This window comes from Rhamphochromis sp. 'chilingali' (assembly GCF_963969265.1).
Source record: "Rhamphochromis sp. 'chilingali' genome assembly, chromosome: 8".
NCBI classification, from domain to species: domain Eukaryota; kingdom Metazoa; phylum Chordata; class Actinopteri; order Cichliformes; family Cichlidae; genus Rhamphochromis; species Rhamphochromis sp. 'chilingali'.
This window is the reverse complement of record NC_137935.1, coordinates 29,064,516-29,086,213: the sequence shown is the minus strand read 5'-3', so window position 1 is coordinate 29,086,213 and position 21,698 is coordinate 29,064,516. Positions and strand designations below refer to the sequence as shown.

Sequence of the window (21,698 nt, the reverse complement as noted above, 5' to 3'; positions counted from 1 at the left end):
TTACATGTATGGTATTGTTGTGTTTCTCATTAGCATATGGCAGTGCTACAAATCTTAGTGCAAAGTGACTGTACTAACCGATTCTCATTTCAAAATGTCCTTATGATGCTTGCTCAGGGTCATTCCATGGTTGATTACATGGTCCACTATTGTAACTCTGATGTCATCAGTAATTCTATTTCTTACTCTTCTTACCCTTCCTCTTCCCTCTCCTCATTCTCCTCTTGCTCCTCCTTGTCCTCTTCCTCTAACTTCAACACCTTGTCCTCTTCATCCTACTTCTTCACCTCCACGTCCTCTTCCTCGGCCCCCTTCACCCAATCAGCAAAACATTGTAGTTTTCTTGTAAAAGCGAATAACCCTTGCTTAACTCTCCACACCTTTGTAAAATTGGTATTTTCGTATCCAACAGTTAACACAAGCCATCATATTAATAAGCACACAATGCACCAACTAAACACTGATGGTATGAATAAAAAACACATCTGGCTTTTGCTTTCTCTGTGCACAAGGTAGGCTATGTCAGTTTGAGCTCATACTTTTGTCATAGGTCTGTAAACATGGAGGGATCCAAACTTCAAGTACTGGTGTTTATTTACACACATCAAAACAAACACAAGTGTTTATTCCCAAGTCCAAACAAAACAGTAATTTCACTGAGGAAAAAAAAGAAATCAGTCTACATCGTGTTGTCTCTCTGGGTCCGGCCACAAAATTTCGTCAACATCACATGCAATGTCCTCGAGTCCAAGGCACCGGGGAAAATATCTCCTGGAATGGCGTATCCAGGCCTGACATGATGCCTGGTCAATATCCCCACATGCCTCCTCCATTGCCTGTAAAAGGGCTATGCGTTGATGGGGGTGACGGTCATAGACCTTCCAGCGCCAGGCAGAGAAGAACTCTTCAATTGGGTTCAAGAATGGAGAGTATGGGGGGAGGTTGAGTACAGTAAAGAGTGGGTGATCTGTAAACCAGTTGCGGACCGAAGCAGCCCTATGGAAACTAACATTGTCCCATATGATGACGTATCTGGTCTGCTCTGGTCTCTGAACATTGGTGAGCATGTCATGTAAGGTGTCCAGGAATGTAATAATGTGTGCAGTGTTATATGGGCCCAGGGTTGCATGATGGTGAACAACTTCATTTTGACTTATAGCTGCACACATAGTTATGTTACCACTGTAAATGCCGGCAAAGCCACTTTACTTTGCACTTTTATTTTGAAGAGTGCCCTAGCACTTCCTCTTTTATTGTGTCAGACTTCCTGTTCTGTTCTCGGTGAGGCGACGCAAACATGTTGCTTCAGAGTGAGTAAAAGCGTTTGTTTTTGAGGGTACTCATGCAAAACTATGTGTTTTATTTATCTGTCACATGCTATAACTTTGAAAGTTTACTCAATGTGGTTGAATTCGTTTTTTATTGTGTATGCATGTCATTTGTTTGTGGTGTGGAAAGACTGGCTAAGAGATGTGCATGGAGGAGGTTGGCTAGCTGATTCAGCATGATTAGCACCCTTGGAAGCAGAAAGAGGTTGGTTAATGATTGCAAACGATTGTTTATGTATTTAAGACACAGAAAGGTTGTTGTTAATTCATTTTATTAAATGCTGTAACATAAATAGTTTAAAAACTATTGATTTATGTCAATGTCACTATTTGGGTTAATCAAAATAATTTTCTATAGTAAAATGTGAACATTTCTACACTTTCTACTTGAATGTTTAATGGTATTTGTTTGTGCATCTTTATAGTTTTCACGGTGCCATATTGTCGGTGGTTTAAAGAGGAGAGAATAAAGTTGCATCAGTCGAAGCTCTCTGCGTCACGAGTGGTAATTCCAAGTGGGCAGCTACAACCACCACGTTGTCCTGGGACATTGATTATGGCACGGTGTCCAATAATGTTCCTGCCACGTCTCCTTGTCTTTGTGAGGTGGAAACCAGCCTCATCCACAAAAATCTGCTCATGACCCATGGCATCTGCCTCTAGCTCCATCACTCTCTAGACAAGACAAAACAAACACAGCTCCACAGTATGCACTTCCAGATTCAGTACCAATGATACTATAGCTTACCTGCACATAGTCATATCGCAGCTGTTTTACACGTTCACTGTTTCTTTCAAAAGGTACTCTGTAGATTTGTTTCATTCGGATTCTGTTGTCGTGTATTAATGTACACGACCTAATACAGAAATGCTCACATTTTGTATGTTTTGGAAGGTGGTGTCATCCTCAATTACAGGGAGTGCAGAATTATTAGGCAAATGAGTATTTTGTCCACATCATCCTCTTCATGCATGTTGTCTTACTCCAAGCTGTATAGGATCGAAAGCCTACTACCAATTAAGCATATTAGGTGATGTGCATCTCTGTAATGAGAAGGGGTGTGGTCTAATGACATCAACACCCTATATCGGGTGTGCATAATTATTAGGCAACTTCCTTTCCTTTGGCAAAATGGGTCAAAAGAAGGACTTGACAGGCTCAGAAAAGTCAAAAATAGTGAGATATCTTGCAGAGGGATGCAGCAGTCTCAACATTGCAAAGCTTCTGAAGCATGATCATCGAACAATCAAGCATTTCATTCAAAATAGTCAACAGGGTCGCAAGAAGCGTGTGGAAAAACCAAGGCGCAAAATAACTGCCCATGAACTGAGAAAAGTCAAGCGTGCAGCTGCCAAGATGCCACTTGCCACCAGTTTGGCCATATTTCAGAGCTGCAACATCACTGGAGAGCCCAAAAGCACAAGGTGTGCAATACTCAGAGACATGGCCAAGGTAAGAAAGGCTGAAAGACGACCACCACTGAACAAGACACACAAGCTGAAACGTCAAGACTGGGCCAAGAAATGTCTCAAGACTGATTTTTCTAAGGTTTTATGGACTGATAAAATGAGAGTGAGTCTTGATGGGCCAGATGGATGGGCCCGTGGCTGGATTGGTAAAGGGCAGAGAGCTCCAGTCCGACTCAGACGCCAGCAAGGTGGAGGTGGAGTACTGGTTTGGGCTGGTATCATCAAAGATGAGCTTGTGGGGCCTTTTCGGGTTGAGGATGGAGTCAAGCTCAACTCCCAGTCCTACTGCCAGTTTCTGGAAGACACCTTCTTCAAGCAGTGGTACAGGAAGAAGTCTGCATCCTTCAAGAAAAACATGATTTTCATGCAGGACAATGCTCCATCACACGCGTCCAAGTACTCCACAGCGTGGCTGGCAAGAAAGGGTATAAAAGAAGAAAAACTAATGACATTTTTTGTTAAGTTGCCTAATAATTATGCACAGTAATACTCACCTGCACACACAGATATCCCCCTAAAATAGCTAAAACTAGAAACAAACTAAAAACTACTTCCAAAAACATTCAGATTTGATATTAATGAGTTTTTTGGGTTCATTGAGAACATGGTTGTTGTTCAATAATAAAATTATCCCTCAAAAATACAACTTGCCTAATAATTCTGCACTCCCTCTATGTGCTGCTGAATTTCGCATAGTCTAATGGAATTATTTGCAATCACCATAATGACTATATGGGTTTCTTGGTCTGCAGTGAACATGCTTCCTCTGCCCCAGCATCTGGTCGTCTAGCAATTCTGTAAAGTAACAATTTCAGTATTTTTACATCTGTGGTATTGTTGTGTTTCTCATTGGCATATGGCAGTGCTACAAATCTTAGTGCAAAGTGACTGTACTAACCGATTGTCATTTCTAAATGTCCTTATGATGCTTGCTACAGTGTAGCGGCTCGAGTTAGGCTGGACCCGTTGGCCAGCTTCCCTCAGGGTCATTCCACGGTTGATTACATGGTCCACTATTGTAGCTCTGATGTCATCAGCAATTCTATTTCTTACTCTTCTTACCCTTCCTCTCCCCCCTCCTCGTCCTCCTCTTGTTCCTCCTTGTCCTTGTCGTCCTCTTCATCCTACTACTTCACCTCTATGTCCTCTTGCTCGGCCTCTTCTACTTCTCACTCTTCCTGCTCCCTCCATTGTACTCCGCACACACAGCTTACCTGTATTATAGTACTTAGGCCGATTGCAAAGTGAACTAATTATCTAAAAAAGTTTTCACATGTGACAGTGTGCCAGACAGTTGGCAAAATAGTGTAAATAATGGCCATAAATGTGTATAGTTTTGCTAGGAGTGCATTGATCATTTGGAAATTGAGTGTAAAGCAGTGAGTTGTGTTTACAGTTCTGCAAAAAGAGTGCTGTGCAGTGGATTGTAGCTACAGGTTTGCAAAGTGTGTGTTACAAAATGGCAAACTAAGTGCAAAGCAGTGTTTGTGCTTTTAGTTTTGCAAACTCAGTGAGTGGTTTTGCTATAAGTATCAATAGTTTTAGAAATTGTGCTGTAAGAATCACAGTTAGGGTTTAAGCATTCAGAAAAAACTGTAAATACTCTAGGAACAACAAGTAGGCCTGCAGTGTGAGAGCGAAGTGCTCTAATAGGGTGATATGGTACTACAAGGTCATTAAGATAAGATGGGGCCTGAATATTTAAGACCTTGTATGTGAGGAGCAGGATTTTGAATTCAATTCTGGATTTAACAGGAAGCCAATGAAGGGAAGCCAAAACAGGAGAAATATGCTCTCTCTTTCTAGTCCCTGTCAGGACTCTTGCTGCAGCATTTTGGATTAGCTGAAGGCTTTTCAGTGAGTTTTTTGGACATCCTGATAATAATGAATTACAGTAGTCCACGTGAAAGACCAATATAAATTGGTGTACACGTGAGAAGAGGAACGAAAATCATACATGATTCAAAACATTTTTTACAAGTAAATAACTGCAAAGTGGGGTGTGCATACTTATTCAGCCCCCTGAGTCAATACTTTGTAGAACCACCTTTTGCTGCAATTACAGCTGCCAGTCTTTTAGGGTATGTCTCTACCAGCTTTGCACATCTAGAGACTGAAATCCTTGCCCATTCTTCTTTACAAAACAGCTCCAGCTCAGTCAGATTAGATGGACAGCGTTTGTGAACAGCAGTTTTCAGATCTTGCCACAGATTCTCAATTGTTTCATTCGGATTCTATGAAACCAACTAACCTGGCAAGTACACGACCTAATACAGAAATGCTCGTCCTTGTCGTCCTCTTCATCCTACTTCTTCACCTCCACGTCCTCCTCGGTCTCCTCTACTTCTCACTCTTCCTGCTCCCTCCATTGTACTCCACAGACAGAGCTTGCCTGTATTATAGGGCTTAGGCTGATTGCAAAGTGAACTAATTATCTAAAAAAGTTTTCACATGTGACAGTGTGCCAGACAGTTGGCAAAATAGTGTAAATAATGGCCGTAAATGTGTATAGTTTTGCTAGGAGTGCGTTGATCATTTGGGAATTGAGTGTAAAGCAGTGAGTTGTGAGTTCTGCAAAAAGAGTGCTGTGCAGTGGATTGTAGCTACAGGTTTGCAAAGTGTGTGTTACAAAATGGAAAAAACTGAGTGCAAAGCAGTGTTTGTGCTTTTAGCTTTGCAAACTAGGTGAGTGGTTTTGCTATAAGTATTAATAGTTTTAGAAATTGTGCTGTAAGAATCACAGTTAGGGTTTAAGCATTCAGTGAAGTTCCAGCCAAAGTTTTGCAGGAGAGTGACAATTTGACAGGCGACGTGTGGATGCGTAGTGTCACGGAGTATGGCTACACATAGTGCACACAAGGGCGTGCAGTGCGCAACTGTGCTTTGGGACCAAAAGGAGGTATTGTTGGTTGACTTTCTGACTGTTGGGGCCACAATAAATGCTGACAGGTACTGTGAAACACTGTAAGAACTCTAAAGGGCACTTTAGAATCAGAGAAGAGGAATGCTGAGCAAGGGCGTAAGCATTCTCCACAACACAGCGCGTCTACACGTCGCCCGTGCCAAACACAGAACTCAATACAGGGGTGAAACCAACTAACCTGGCACACCTGAAAAAAGCATTTCATTCCACTTCAAGTGCAATGGACAAATAAAAAGTATAAGATGGGAGAACATAAAAGACCACCTTTACTTATTACACTGTTTTTTTCAGTGTACAGATAAATGTATTACAGAAATTAAAAACAGTTTAAAAGAAAAAAATTGAACTCTTTATCAGTGACATGACAAAATTAATATAAAGAGTGATTATGAAAAAACTTTAAATCCAAGTACAGTTTTTTTTTAAATATGCCCACTTCAGTATGTTATTGGGAACATGCAGCAAGAGTGTGAATTTCATCCACAGTAGTCTTGAGTGAAGGTTTTTTGGGGGAGGATTTTTTAGCTTGTATTTGATAGAGACAGTATAGACAGACAGGAGAGGGTTTTTTTTGTTTTGTTTTGTTTTTTAAGGGAGAAGACATGCAACATGCAAGGGCCATGGATCGGACTCAAACCCAGGCCGCTACCTTGCAGCCATGCGGCACCTGGTGCCTGCTCACTCACTGAGCTAAACTAGTGCCCAGTAAAGTTCATGACCTGTTTAGTTCTGCAAAGTTTAAAAGATGAAGCTGAATTATTTAGGGCTGAATCCACTTCCATCTCATCTTCAGCACAGGTCCTGAAAGATGAAAAGGAAAACTTACAAATAGCTCAAGGTTTCTGAAAGGTGTGTGAAGAAATTAAATATAAATAAAATAATCCTGTAATCCAGTTTTATAACATTTGCCTACAATTAAGAAGAGTTATTTGTTAATTATTGGAAGGGTCTACAGTAAGTGTAGGCAGTGATTTGTAAATGCAGAGAGAAAGAGACAAAACAGCTAAATAATAAAAAATAATAATAATCACTGGGCACTTGAGTTTTCCTTCACGAGTTATTCTTTAATTTTTTCTAAGGTGTCCTCTGTGATGTGCTCGTCATGGTCCTGGTGACTGATAGCTACTGCAACTACCACAAAGGTAGTTTAAGGTAGTTTAGCAGCTGTTTGTGGTCTTTTTTGTCACTGCAATAACATCACAAGCACACGGGAGTCAGTCATGAAACTTTACATGAGTCACTGACACTGAAATAAAGACAAGTTTGAAAAATGTGTGTTTCAGCCTAGGAACTCAGCAAAGTAAGGGGTGTCAGAAACACTGCCCCAACAAGCATATACATTTGTCATCCTATACTCTTTTCCATTTGTAACACATTTGTAACTTACAAGGCAACTTTATCTGGTGCATTACTATATTTTGTTCCAAACTGAAATGACCTCTTCACAAAAATAAAGTGTTTGTTTATGTAGCTATTTATTTATTGGGGGGGGCAGTGCTTGGGCTACCTTTGTGCTTACATTTGATTCTCCTGTTACGCAATAATCCTGCTGGTACCTTTATACTTTGAATTGGCCTACAAGCTTCAGAGATTAATACAATGTTCTGTATTTTTTCTTTCTATATTGTCATAAATAAAAATAAATTAATCTTTGTGCCCCGCCCTCCTTCAGGCTAGCCATGATTTTAATCCCGCCCATACCCACCCACTCCCCCAACCCCCACTGGTACAAAAAAAAAGTTCTGGGAGGCCATCATTTCTGTCCCCACCTTTTACAGTTCAGGGTGCCTTCCATTGAGCTCTGGTCCAGGCTGTCAGAGTTGATGGCTCTCTTCTCTTGTGCTCTCTTGGAAACACCCGAGTTTGTGTTTAGGATGTCAAAGAAGGATGAGCCTGATGCATTGCCTCCAGTGAACAGAGTCTCATTGTGCACTTTAAAGGTATGGTCAGCAGAACCCAACTAAAAGTAAAGATATAATGATAGAAAACATATTAGAATGAAAAAGAAGTGTACGTGCTTATATCTGTGCTCATATTTCTGCTCAGTGCTTCAAACAGCAATACCAACCTGTGCCTCCAAGCTGGCCACCCTGTTTGCAAGCATCCTCTCATTGGTTTGGGCATTGCCCAACCTGAGCTGAAGTACCAGTTTTTCCATGATAATAGCCTGCATTTCCCACTCTTTGACCTGTAGAGAACATTTGAGTACATCCACCTCCTCTTTGCTGTTCTGGAGAAGTTGCTTCTGGCTGTTGGAATGACTCACAGCCTTCTCCATCTGTACCACATCAAATATTCACAAAGTGTAGCTAAATCCAGTGGAGTGGTTTGGTTTAAATTAGATTAAAACCAACAATGGTCTTAAAAAATTACATATTTTAAAATAGAATAACATTTCCAGCATGCAGTAGCTACCGAGCTGATTGGAGACCAAAACAGCCAATCAGAATTTTTGCACCCAAGTCTGTGATTGGTTGGTTTTGTGGCACATTTACAGTTTTTTTTTTAATTGGTTTGGTATTATTTTCATAACTAAAGTGTGCATTTTCAAATCTCTCAGTACAAAACTCACATTTGATCACATTTGTAACACAACTAGTCATTCTTTCAAATCTGATGTCATGATTTCATTGTATTTGCACATATTTTCAACTTAATCATTGTTTCAGAACACATGATCATTGGGATATATTTTGAGAACATTTGCTTTAATCACCCAAACAAAACAGTAAGAGCTTTTTTTCAACTTAGTACTTTTACCAATCATTTCATTCAGGAGCAAATAATACAAGGTAAGCATTTCAAATTGTCCTTGGTGATGAATGAGTGTAACTGAACTGTAAAACTTTACACAGCAAATATTACACTTATGTTCAGACATTAAAAAAATTATATACACACACACACACACACAAAAGTCATTTACATAAGCAAAATTAACATTAACATTGGGCCATAAATTTTCATCAACATCACAGTGGATGTCTTCGTTGTTCAGGCACCGTGGGAAAAGTCCCCTGGCATGATGAATCCAGGCTTGACATTGCCCAGCAGTTATATCACCACAAGCTTCACACATGGCTTGAAGAAGGGAGACATGCTCATGGGGATGGCGATCATACACCTTCCACCTCCATGTAGAGAAGAATTCCTCAATTGGGTTGAGGAAAGGGGAATATGGTGGAAGATCATGGAAGGTCATGAAGCAAGGATGTGTTTGAAACCATTCCTGAACCAGCTGTGCATGGTGGAAGCTGACATTGTCCCACACAACAACATAGACGATGTCTTCTCCCTGACAGGCCTGCTCCAGTTCATGTAAAAAAAAACAAAAAAAACTATCAGGTGTTCAGTGTTGTATGACCCTAGAACTGGTCTACAGCCACAACCACACCATCTTCAGATATAGCTGCACACATTGAGATGTTTCCCCCACGTTGTCCAGGGACTTGGATGGTAGCCCTTTGTCCAATAAGGTTACGTCCTCTGCGTCTAGTTTTTGCCAGATTGAAACCGGCCTCATCAACAAAAATATACTTGTGATGATTCACAGCAGCGTCCAGCTCCATCACCCTCTAAAATGATAATTTAGTTCGGGTTTTTTTTTTACAACTAATAGTTGTCAGTGCTGTTACAGTAATTGCATGCCAGTTTAGTGTTGTACCTGAATATATTCTGAACGAAGTTGTTTCACCCGGACATTGTTCCTCTCAAAAGGAACCAAGTAAATTTGTTTCATGGAAACCTGGTGCTTCTTCAAAAGCCGGGCAATCGTTGGAAGGCTAATTGGTGGCACATTGGCAAAGGTGTCATTGCTGTTCTCAATAGCCTGTTTGATTTCAGACAGCCGTATGTCATTCCTTGCCCTGACCATTTCCACCACAGCCAACTCCTGCTGGTCAGTCAAAACACATGGGCGACCACCACCAGGTTGTCTCCTGTTAATTCTGAGGACAATCATATACTGTCAATATTGAAGTATTACAAATTACATTACTGTAAACTGACAATTACATGTTGTTCATCTATACAATAGAGTACTATATCTGAAGTGAAGTTGCTATAGCAGACATACCGGTTTTCTTGGCGAAAAGTTCTGATGATAGAGCTGACAGTTGACCTTTGTAAATTAGGCTGTACCAACCTGGCAGCCTCAGCCATGGTAAAGCCTCTGTTAACCACATGGTCAACAATGATGGCCCGGACTTCATTAGAGATGATGGTGCGTTGTCTTCTGCCTACATTTCTCTGAAGACCACCCCTCTGTTGAAGAGCACCACCACCTCTTTCTCTTTGTCTGTGCCCACCTCTCTGTCGAGGAGCGCCACCACCTCTTCGATGATAATTCATGTCATAATTCATGCATAAAAAAGGTTAAACCTTTCTTCGCTGAAAGTAATTTTCTCCTCAAAATGCATATTGGACTGTGTTTCAACTCGACATAATATTGTATTTGATGGTAACAACAATTAATGTTCATAAGGGAGGGGGGGTGCTTTGTTTTTGTTTTTTTAATCAAAATTATATATTGACTCTTTAGCATTACACCTTTTACAATTTGTCAAAGATATGAGCTTTATGTCAAAGACATTGTGTTCATACATACAACTAAATAGCTTTTGCATTAATCTCATGCAGTTAAATTAAAATGTATCATATTAACACATATACGTGATCAGAACAGTGTTCATTTCTTTGTAAATACTATGCTTTAAGAAAATTTTCTGACCTTTGGCTTTTTAAAAAAAATATTTTACTCATCACATTACTTAATTTTTTTTCATTAAATACTCTGACCTTATCCACCTTTGAAATTTCCATCCAAGCAGAGTCCACATTTCCAGCATTACTTTGGCATTGCTAACTTCCTGTAAGGAAGCTGAAACGGACAGATTCACATTCAGACAAAACAGATCCAAAGTGGAGAACAGATTTAGTCCATTTCATTGTATTTTGCACAACAGGAAAGTGTTTTTCAAGATGTCTGCCGTTTGGCAAGACTGGCTTGGACTACAAGTTCCATATGGCACTCGGTCGTTTCTATAGAAACGGGTTGTTGTCTCATTACTGGAAGCTGTGCCACCGTGACGTGTAGTAGCTGTATAATATACCTTACACTCTGGGTAAGTGAAATATCCACATAAATGATTAAAACTGATCAGTATGGTTAGAAATATCGTTTATGGCTCAAATGTGCTGCTTAGCATACTTAGCATGACTTGACAGATCATGACACGTTTATGGTGCTTTTACAGAGGCTTTCATTCATTATCTGCAGCAGTGAGTGTGTGTTATTCACTCATATCACAAACTTTTCGTTCGTGCTGTTTGTGTTTATGATCGTGCTGTGTTTAAAGACGTTCTTGTTAAACGCAGTACTTCACCGTAACATCATCTCCCCCTGCTGGCGGGTGACTATGTATGCAGCTCCAGTGGATTTATCTTTTAAAAACATCAGCAGTTTAACAGGTAATACTCTTTGCTATATCGCTCTTTATGTAGGATCTTAAGGGCTGCAAGAGGTCATTTACAATAAATAAATTATTAGTTCTCTCTGACTTAATGAACCTATTAGGATGCACTTATATAGTCCAAATCAAATGATAATCTTTTTGGGGTAATTCAAATCCATTTAAAATGTATAATTTAAAGTCACTCTGAAATATTGATGTTTTGAAAAGAAACTGAAGTAATAAAACAGGGTCATGGCGCTTTAAAATTTATACATAACTTACATTAGTTGGGGGGGAAAGCTGTTGTCGGAATTTTAAGTTAAAGAAGTAAATTGTCAGAAGATCCAACTGAATAACACAAAGAAATTACTTATTTTTCCACTTGTGTGACGATCAAAGCTCTAACAGTGGGTTTGGGTGGGCCTCAGAAGATTATCACATTTCAGACTGGACAATGGCAGCCTGAAGTTTGGAACAGTTGCTCTTTAGATTTCTAGTCTGTCCTTATCTCACTACAAGCACCCCTCCCCCCCCCTCCCCAAGAGAAATGTTAAATATATTTGTGAGTATCGATTAAGATTTTTAAAATAATTTCTGACCATTTTTATGAGAATTTTATGTTACGTCAGAGGGATTCGTTAAGCCTCAAGTCCTTTATATTAATGAAAAAGATGGCAACACTAATACAGCAGCACACAAAGTCAAACACAATCACAGGCCCGTACTTTAGTAGCACTTAATATTCACTTAATATTCATAAAATAATGTTTTATTTTATTTGGGGTTTCAGACACATGGATAGAGGAGCCCAACAGCGGTCTGCGGCCTCTAAAGAAAAATTCAGAGATGAAATATCTCAGCTGTTCGCTCCGCCTCAACAACAACAACATCACTGAGCTTCATGACCTCCAGAAGACTGTTAGCCATTTCCTGGCTCAGCCGGCACATCTAACCTGGTTGGATCTTTCCTTCAACAAAATCACACACATAGACCACGTGAGTGTCGTTATCAGCAGCTGCTTGTCTTTCTTTTACATCTGAAGTACATCTGAAGCTGGTGTACACATGTGTGTTCCAGGTCTTGTGTGAGTTGCGTGAACTGCGTGTGTTGTACCTTCATGGAAACAGCATTTTTATTCTGTCAGAGGTGGACAGGCTGGGAGTGCTGCCACATCTGCACACCATCACTCTGCATGGAAATGTCATAGAAACCAACAAGGCATACAGGTGGAGATTTTCTCAACTGTATTTTACACTAAACACTCATCACACATGTCCCAGGGAGCTTTAATGTGTTTTAAATGGGAGATATTTTATAGAAGCTGATGATAGTTTGCTGTTTACAGAACCAAGTCCAGACAATCAGAAGCTCAGACACCTCAGAGGTGTAGAATGAGGGATTGCTCTCATTCTGCAGATGTCTGTAAGTGTGACATGAGTGCACGGCAAGCATCTAAGTTCATAACATTGTAACAGGTGCTTAAATGCAGATAGGGTTCATATTACTTGTCCTAGTCTGCATAGCAACACCGGTTAAAAAAACACATACAGTGCAGTGACTGCAGGCTCATGTCCATCTGCAGACAGAGGCGCCTCTGTTTAAAACCGATTTCTAATGAGTGACAGCAGCTTCTTCATTCATTTAGAGCATGTTTGCAGTGCTGGTTACACAAGATAAAGTTTGGATGCGTTTGCAAAGACGAGGCCTTTTTAGTATTCAGTGTTATTTCTGTATAAATGTCTACAAAATGTGCCTGAGATATTTATTGGGCGTCTTTCTGTATGTAGGAATCGTGTGATTACCGTCCTGCCTCGGTTAAAGACAATGGACTTCAGTGCCATAACGCGACAGGAGCGAGTCTTGGCAAAGATCTGGCACCAGAGCAACAGCCGCTGCAGGAGCAGCAAGGTTAACCAGTGACTGCTGGCTCGTCTCCATCCATAAACTGATACTCTTTACCTATTTGTCAAGTGCACACTTTATTAAGCATGAAGCACACATAAAGGGATTAATCCAAACACTGAATAAAGAGGCGGACATTACTATTAAAAATCTAGCTGTATGATCTGGCATTGTATGGATGGCAAGCCAGTCCTTAAATACTAAGAGTATATGAGAAGGTGACTGAGAGCTGCAGAGAAAGCAGGAGGGTCACAGAGAGAAAAATAAAAAAGAAGAGGGAGAGGCTCTGGGAAACAATGACCCTTTGAGCATTAATATCAAGGGGTATGTCACAATCTCTCACCTTTTTCTCAAAAAAAAAAAAAAAGAGCTTATATGTGTTGCATTTTGTGTAGTAATCTCTTGTACTGAGCAGGTATGAGCTCAAAACAGGCCATAAAGTGACAAAATTCAGCCTACTTCTGCTTACTAGCACGGCCTATAACTCAGAACTAAGTTTAATAGTAATTTTGCATGGCTTTATTAAATATACTAAAGGCAGTATACAAAAAAAGCATAAAAAAAGAGACACCTGACTTTTCTTTAAATCAGTTAACTCAAGCGTGGCTGATTGATGAGGCCACTGATAATAACCGTTCTTCAGAATTAGTAGTGTTGTAGTACATTACTGTGTTCTTTATCCATAGATCACAAAATGTTGTCATTCACATCCAGATATCTGATCATTAATGTGGGTTTTGGAAATATTTTAATACTGTTTGCAACAAAGTTAAATTAAAGAAAGTGCTGTTGACCATCTCTGTAGCATCACTGAATAATTACATCTCACATAAGAGCACACTGGGGTCAGGACAGGAGCGATTTGTTAAAAGTCTTTAATGAATTAAACAAAACAAAAAACAAAACTAAAACTTTTTGGTACTAGCCTAAGACATTACAAACATATTTCAGGTAGTATTACACTTTTGAGTAACAAACATAAAGGGGGAAAAAATGCCAAGAACCCATTGCAAAAAGCTCAGATCAGTTGCGTGGTTTAAATAATCAAAGCCTAGCAGATTATCCCTTTTGTGTCTAGAGCGCTTCACCGTGCTCCCTGCCCACGCATACAGTCGTGCTCTCCTCCGAGGAGCAAATATATACTCGAGAAACAGAAATAAATAATCACAAAAAGGGATCAATTCGTTTTATTTGCTGCTATAGACTGATTGTTAACACCCTGCCCCCTGCTGCACTGCTATAACGGTTAGTTTCTGATTATGAACGAATCCAATCATATTGCAATCTGCAGGGGAAACCTCTTTGTTTAAAAGCTTAACAAATGCAGGCCTTAAAAGGGTTCTTGTGTTTCATAAAAACTTATCGCCACAAGATCTTAGCCAATTCTGACCAGTGAAGTCTCTACAAAAAGGAGGGACTTCATACAATCCATCATGTTTAGTTTTTATATTCAAGCAGAAAATTCTGTACAAAGGCATGAAGACACAATATCTGTCCCTACACACACTCGCACACACCCAACCACGCACTTTCATCTTTGAATATTACACTTGAACTTCTGGCCTGCTCGTTTATTTAATGCTAGATAAGCGCAGAGGACACAGCGCCACCTGTAAACTCCAGAATTGTGACCCAAGAAAAGCTGCATCCTCACCCACCAGCCAAGGAAAGGTTATTAAGGTTTGGCCTCGACTGGAATAACAGATTACTCCACCGTCACTGTCAAATGTCATTGAAATTCACTCTAACTAGGTTAGTGTGAGTTGTTTATGGTTGCCAGTATACTCCACTAAACGATAACATTTTAATTTTGGGAGAAAAAGCATGTCATTCCTTTTTACTGGTGCTAATATTAACATTAACATTTTGTTGCTCAGGGATAAAGACTGAAGAATTTCTGGTGACATCAAGGATGTAAAACAGAGCTAAACATATATGAAGAGTTAAGATTAAATCATGTTTGGGGGTTTTGTTTTGCTTTTTATTCCCCTGGTAAATAACATATTCAACATGTGGTGCAGTGATTATTTGCGATATTCCACGCCACAGTGATCCCTTTTTTTCAGTGGAGACTTTATCAAATGCATTGTATTAACCAGCAGCCAACAGCTTTGTGTCAAAAATCCAACAGCTTTATCCCAGGTGAGTCCAACATAGGTATCAGCAAGGTGACAAGCTAGCTCTGATTCTCAGAAAACAAAGAAACTAAAAACACCCGTGGAAAACTTTTTTTTTTTTTTTAAGAGATCATCAAAAAGTTTGATTTCCACAGCTGGAGGCCTCGCTGATGTACATACGAGCTCAAACCCATCTTCCATTTGTCACTAAATTAATTACACTCGAGGACAGCCATGGGGTAAGACCCTACATTGTCTTCGTCTTTGAAGCAGTTTAAAGCAGAAAGCAGGAGGACCAAAATGTTTAATGACGGGTGGGGCTGGAAGTTGAGGATGCAGGAGTGACACGAAGAAAGTGGGACTGGAGCAACAATATGCAGGCCAGAGTTGCAGAATCAGGGAATGGCAAACTGGACCACCAAGTCTTCTTTAGCATCCACTTTGATTTGAGATATTGCACTGTAAGCATAGGCTGCTATCTTAGACACCTGCAAAGAAAAAAGAGAAGTCAAATTCTAACCGCTTAGCTGTCTTTAAAATGACATGACTGGGGATTCTGCACAGGAATCACACAGCCCCATTCAATCAGAGTATGTTACATATGGATGGATACCTGCTGAACATCTGAGTATGGCACCAGGTCACTCGCAAGTACTTGGTGGGGCTGGCTGGTGAGGGAGGGGAGAGCGAGGGCTTTGTTTTGAGGCAGACTGGTGCTCAATACAGTCATCTTTGTACTGAAGAGAGAAAAACATAAAGAAATCAGCTGTGCTGCTATTTAAGTTCTCTTAAACCAGTAGACTGTGCTTTGAGGAGCTAGTGTTTAACCTGCACCTGTGTTTTAGTGTAAACGAGGCTGCTCTGTTTGGTAGAAATCAAACAACATGCTGAAGAGCCATCCAAAATTATTATGAGCCAGTAAACAAAACCCATCAAGCCATAAACCGTCTATTTGCACACCTGTATTGTCGAGCTCTGTCCATGTACTCATGCGGCTCCACCATGATGGCGTCTGCTGCTGAGACGTCGATGATGTTCCTGATGTACAGGGGGATAACGGTATGTTTATTACACAGACACTCTTGCGTTATTGTCAGTGGCATGGCTACATTTGCATTAAGGAGGGTCTTACTGTGCCGTCTTTGTCAGGATGGATGAAAGGAGGGCCTGTTCATTTGACAGCGCTGATGAGCTAGTTCCAGGGTTCCAGCCGGTCACGCCATTTAGTGGTTTGCTGGGAGGGTTCGGGGAGATGAGCGGCTTTGTCTCTTCCTTAAACAAATCAAGAAATTTAACTTACTTCTTTTTCCTTCTAAATCAAAGCTAATTATGACAGTTGAGACCACTTTAAAGTTATCATTTATTTTGTTTTATTTTATTTATTTTACTTCATTATTTTGTGTGTGTGTGTGTGTGTGTGTGTGTGTGTGTGTGTGTGTGTGTGTTAGTTAATATAATTACATTATAGTAATGCAACAACGCACAAAGTATCACTTCTGCAACTTGTGGTGCTCTTACAAATACTCCAAAAGTAATTTCTTCAGTCTAAAACAAATATATGAGCACAACACAGGCAGGCAGAGAAAGATAGATCTTCATTCTGTCCCCATTGCTCCTTTAAACTGGAAAGATGCATGGAGGAAGAAATGACTTGTTTCTCTAAACTAAAAATAGCTGGGAATCTTTAGGGTCATATGACTACATGAAAGTAAAATCCCAAATGTCCCTCACCTTGCCGTTTGTCCTATCTAACACGTTAGCAACTTATTCTTTACTTTTCACCTCGCTTTAAAACCATTTATATAAGTAAATAACTTTTTTTTTTTAAACCATCAAAACACATCTCTTTGCCTCTGGATCTGTTAAAGCTTTCTGAAGTCAGACTGTTTATCATCTTGGCTAACTTAACTGGCTTGTACTTCACAAAAGGCCTAGCCAAAGGCTAGCTTACAGTAGCAAGCTGCTAGCCCCTAGAAAACGACCACTTGTTAACGTCGTCACGCATTACTCACGTGTACCGTCTGCGGGGAAATATGCCCAAAGGGATAATATACTATTAGGTACTCCACTTTTAAATTGCCCAGCTTTCACATATTGGGTTTAGCCTGCTAACAGCTAACTACCTGAGTTGTGTTCTCGTTCTCGCTGCTGTAACAGCAACCCATGGCAACGTCCGACGGCCGACACTACACAACCCCGGCGTCCCTTCTCTCCGTCAGAAACCAGTCGTGCTGTTCTTCTCTAGCAAACATAAAAGTTGTCTCCAGCGTGGTTGTATTATAACCTCATCTAAAGGTAAGGAGCTACTGTCAGAAGCAGCAGCAGCTTCTCGGGCGAGCTATCACATGACAGTAGCTCTAACGCAACAACACAAGAACCACTTCCGGTTTTTGAGAAGCGACGTCGGACCTCGTCACGTGAAGAGGAAGCTTTAAACGTGAACTGAATGAATGATAAATAAATAGATAATATCAATCCATCCATTCGCTTCCGCTTATCCTTTTCAGGGTCGCGAGGAAATGAATAATATATTAATACTAATATACGACATTTTTAGTATGTTGCTTTTTGATGGTTTCATTATGTATTTTTTGTTTACGTACTGTTTTTTGTAACGGTGAAGACGCAATGAAGGTAGATGAGTTTAAATACCTGGGGTTAACCATCCAAATCAATGGACAGTGCACAAAAGAGGTTAGGGTTAGAGTGGAGCCGGGGTGAAGTGGGTGAAGACGAGCGTCCTGTGAGATTTGTGCCAGATGGTAATGAGACCTGATTTTAAGTAGAGAGCTGGAGGTGGCAGAGCTGCAGATGATATGATTTTTAAAATTGAAAGTGAAACGGATTGGCAGGATTAGAAATGCGTATATCAGAAAGAAATCTCAGGTTTAACACTGGCTGAAATGCAGCCAAAAACCTTACAGAGTCGCCACCATATTTTATAAACAGTTTGTGTTGTACTTGTTTCCTGACCTGCTGTATACACATTACACAGAACAATCTTATGACGCAAAAGGTTCATCACTCCATCAGACCTGTTTCCACTCATTTTCAGTCCAGTTCATGTGTAATTTGGCATACCTCAAACTTTTCTTCCTGACTCCCTTTGTGAAGAACGTACGGCTTCTTGACAAACACCCTTCCTTTGACACCATTTCTGATGAGGCTTCAGTGAACAGTAGATGTATCTACTGTATCTCTCAGGCCCCGTGTCAGGTCTTTGCTGGATTTTTGTTTCACTATGATTTTCAGATACTGTTTCTCTGCTTTAATTTCTTTTATCCTCAACTTGTGCAGTTTCCTTAAAGTTGTTAAGGACTTGCTGCACACCAAGTTTTAAGCTAATATCTCTTTTGGAATCACCGTCATTGCTGCAAAAATAATAATTTAAGCCCATCAAACTGTGTCTGTAGATTTAAGTTAATAAATGGGAACAAATTATTTGTTTTTGCAACCAGCTGGCAGTGATAAGATCTCTGTGATTCTTTGCTAAATTGCCTGTTAAGTGTAGACACAACATTAGTTCATCTCTTAAGCTAGGTGACTTTATGTTTGAATGTTTCCTACGTCAGTATTAAGTGGCTTACATTCCTCTGACAATGGTCAGGTACAAGGATTGTACTGAAAAATACCAGGTCTCTCTTGGAAATGAAAATTGAATCTCAGTGAGACTTTTACCTGGATAAATAAATGATTAAAAAAAAAAAAAAAAACAATGTAAAAAGCAAAAGAAGTGATTGAAAAAGCAGCATACAGTGGGGCAAAAAAGTATTTAGTCAGCCACCGATTGTGCAAGTTCCCCCACTTAAAATGATGACAGAGGTCAGTAATTTGCACCAGAGGTACACTTCAACTGTGAGAGACAGAATGTGAAAAAAAAAAAAAATCCATGAATCCACATGGTAGGATTTGTAAAGAATTTATTCGTAAATCAGGGTGGAAAATAAGTATTTGGTCAATAACAAAAATACAACTCAATACTTTGTAACATAGCCTTTGTTGGCAATAACAGAGGTCAAACGTTTACTATAGGTCTTTACCAGGTTTGCACACACAGTAGCTGGTATTTTGGCCCATTCCTCCATGCAGATCTTCTCGAGAGCAGTGATGTTTTGGGGCTGTCGCCGAGCAACACGGACTTTCAACTCCCGCCACAGATTTTCTATGGGGTTGAGGTCTGGAGACTGTCTAGGCCACTCCAGGACTTTCAAATGCTTCTTACGGAGCCACTCCTTTGTTGCCCGGGCGGTGTGTTTTGGATCATTGTCATGTTGGAAGACCCAGCCTCGTTTCATCTTCAAAGTTCTCACTGATGGAAGGAGGTTTTGGCTCAAAATCTCACGATACATGGCCCCATTCATTCTGTCCTTAACACGGATCAGTCGTCCTGTCCCCTTGGCAGAAAAACAGCCCCATAGCATGATGTTTCCACCCCCATGCTTCACAGTAGGTATGGTGTTCTTGGGATGCAACTCAGTATTCTTCTTCCTCCAAACACGACGAGTTGAGTTTATACCAAAAAGTTCTACTTTGGTTTCATCTGACCACATGACATTCTCCCAATCCTCTGCTGTATCATCCATGTGCTCTCTGGCAAACTTCAGACGGGCCTGGACATGCACTGGCTTCAGCAGCGGAACACGTCTGGCACTGCGGGATTTGATTCCCTGCCGTTGTAGTGTGTTACTGATGGTGACCTTTGTTACTTTGGTCCCAGCTCTCTGCAGGTCATTCACCAGGTCCCCCCGTGTGGTTCTGGGATCTTTGCTCACCGTTCTCATGATCATTTTGACCCCACGGGATGAGATCTTGCGTGGAGCCCCAGATCGAGGGAGATTATCAGTGGTCTTGTATGTCTTCCATTTTCTCATGATTGCTCCCACAGTTGATTTTTTCACACCAAGCTGCTTGCCTATTGTAGATTCACTCTTCCCAGTCTGGTGCAGGTCTACAATACTTTTCCTGGTGTCCTTCGAAAGCTCTTTGGTCTTGGCCATGGCAGCGTTTGGAGTCTGACTGTTTGAGGCTGTGGACAGGTGTCTTTTATACAGATGATGAGTTCAAACAGGTGCCATTCATACAGGTAACGAGTGGGGGACAGAAAAGCTTCTTACAGAAGACGTTACAGGTCTGTGAGAGCCAGAGATTTTCCTTGTTTGAGGTGACCAAATACTTATTTTCCACCCTGATTTACGAATAAATTCTTTACAAATCCTACCATGTGAATTCATGGATTTTTTTTTCACATTCTGTCTCTCACAGTTGAAGTGTACCTCTGGTGCAAATTACTGACCTCTGTCATCATTTTAAGTGGGGGAACTTGCACAATCGGTGGCTGACTAAATACTTTTTTGCCCCACTGTATGTACAAAGAAAAACTCTGGAAGATGTTCAGGAAGACTGAAGAACTTTTGTTCTAAAAGCCTACAAATAAACATAAAGAAGTTTGGCTCTTTGGAAACAGAGCATTAAAAATATGGGTTGGCTGAAGACTATTACCCAGTTCTGTATATGTGGACAGTAATTAGGAAGTTTACGTAACATATAGAACCAACAGGACACAATATAGGTGGGGTTCAATAAAGGGACTTCCCTGGGTCTAAGCAGGTTAAGTTGGATTTAATTATAGAGTATTACATTACTGATGAATCAGCTTACAAGTATCCCACTTTGTTGTTCTGTATTGCCCTGAAGAGTACTTTTTTAATGTCCATAACAATCTTTAGGCGAAGTAGCAAAGTGCTGTGCCTCTGTCATTAATTCTCTGCTCTGTATTGAGTGACTCTAACTTGTCTGAACACTGTATTTCTTTCTTTTTGCTTTGAAGTAAGATAGGAAATTAGGATAAACCAAACTACAAATATTTAAGCAAGTATGAACTGCTCCTGCGTTTACAATAAGCTACTGTAGCAAAGTGTAAGATGATGGGGCAGGATAGGACATGTCATTGTACATGTGGCAGACTCGCTGGGAAAGATTAAAGGCTCGCTGATATATCCTCGGGTTGTGTACGATGACAGGGTACCAAACACATTCAGCTTCTCAAACGCACGATAGTTACATTTTATTTCCAGCAATTAATTTCATACTGCTGCACTGTCACTGTTACTTTATTTGTTTGTTTGTTACTTAGACATACATTTCCAATTTTTTATATTTTGTAAAGTATCAAATAAGAGCAATTAAAAAACATTAAAACACATAGCAGAATGGCATAAAAAGCAACAGTTTAAATTATAAACTGTGTATCTGGGATGATCAGGAAGAGTACAGGAGTCTGATGAGGAACTTTGTCACATTTAGTCACACAAACCACCTGCAACTCAACACCTCAAAGACCAAGGAAGTGGTTGTGGACTTCCAGAGGTCCAGAGCAGGTCCAGTGCCAGTTCAGATAGAGGGAGAGGAGGTGGTCAACACATACAAGTACCTCGCGCTTTTAACATCTGCAGGAAGCTCCTGAGGATGTTTTACCAGTCGGTGGTTGCTGGAGTACTGTTCTAT

General features: G+C 40.3%; 2 protein-coding genes across 2 annotated transcripts; one reads left to right on the top strand and one right to left on the bottom strand.

Moving 5' to 3' along the window:
- Window positions 1-1,266: 1,266 nt before the first annotated feature.
- On the top strand, window positions 1,267-14,862 carry lrrc51 (leucine rich repeat containing 51). The gene is made up of 7 exons (XM_080889243.1): window positions 1,267-1,310; window positions 1,459-1,533; window positions 1,754-10,844; window positions 11,098-11,190; window positions 11,965-12,170; window positions 12,253-12,401; window positions 12,963-14,862. The coding sequence occupies exons 4-7, from the start codon at window positions 11,139-11,141 to the stop codon at window positions 13,093-13,095; spliced, it is 540 nt and encodes a 179-aa protein (XP_080745369.1). The 5' UTR covers window positions 1,267-1,310; window positions 1,459-1,533; window positions 1,754-10,844; window positions 11,098-11,138; the 3' UTR covers window positions 13,096-14,862.
- On the bottom strand, window positions 13,938-17,574 carry lamtor1 (late endosomal/lysosomal adaptor, MAPK and MTOR activator 1). Its single transcript, XM_080889244.1, has 5 exons — window positions 17,318-17,574; window positions 16,327-16,466; window positions 16,155-16,232; window positions 15,808-15,931; window positions 13,938-15,682 (listed from the first exon to the last, which is right to left on the bottom strand). The coding sequence occupies exons 1-5, from the start codon at window positions 17,357-17,359 to the stop codon at window positions 15,590-15,592; spliced, it is 477 nt and encodes a 158-aa protein (XP_080745370.1). The 5' UTR covers window positions 17,360-17,574; the 3' UTR covers window positions 13,938-15,589.
- Between the last annotated feature and the right edge of the window lie 4,124 nt (window positions 17,575-21,698).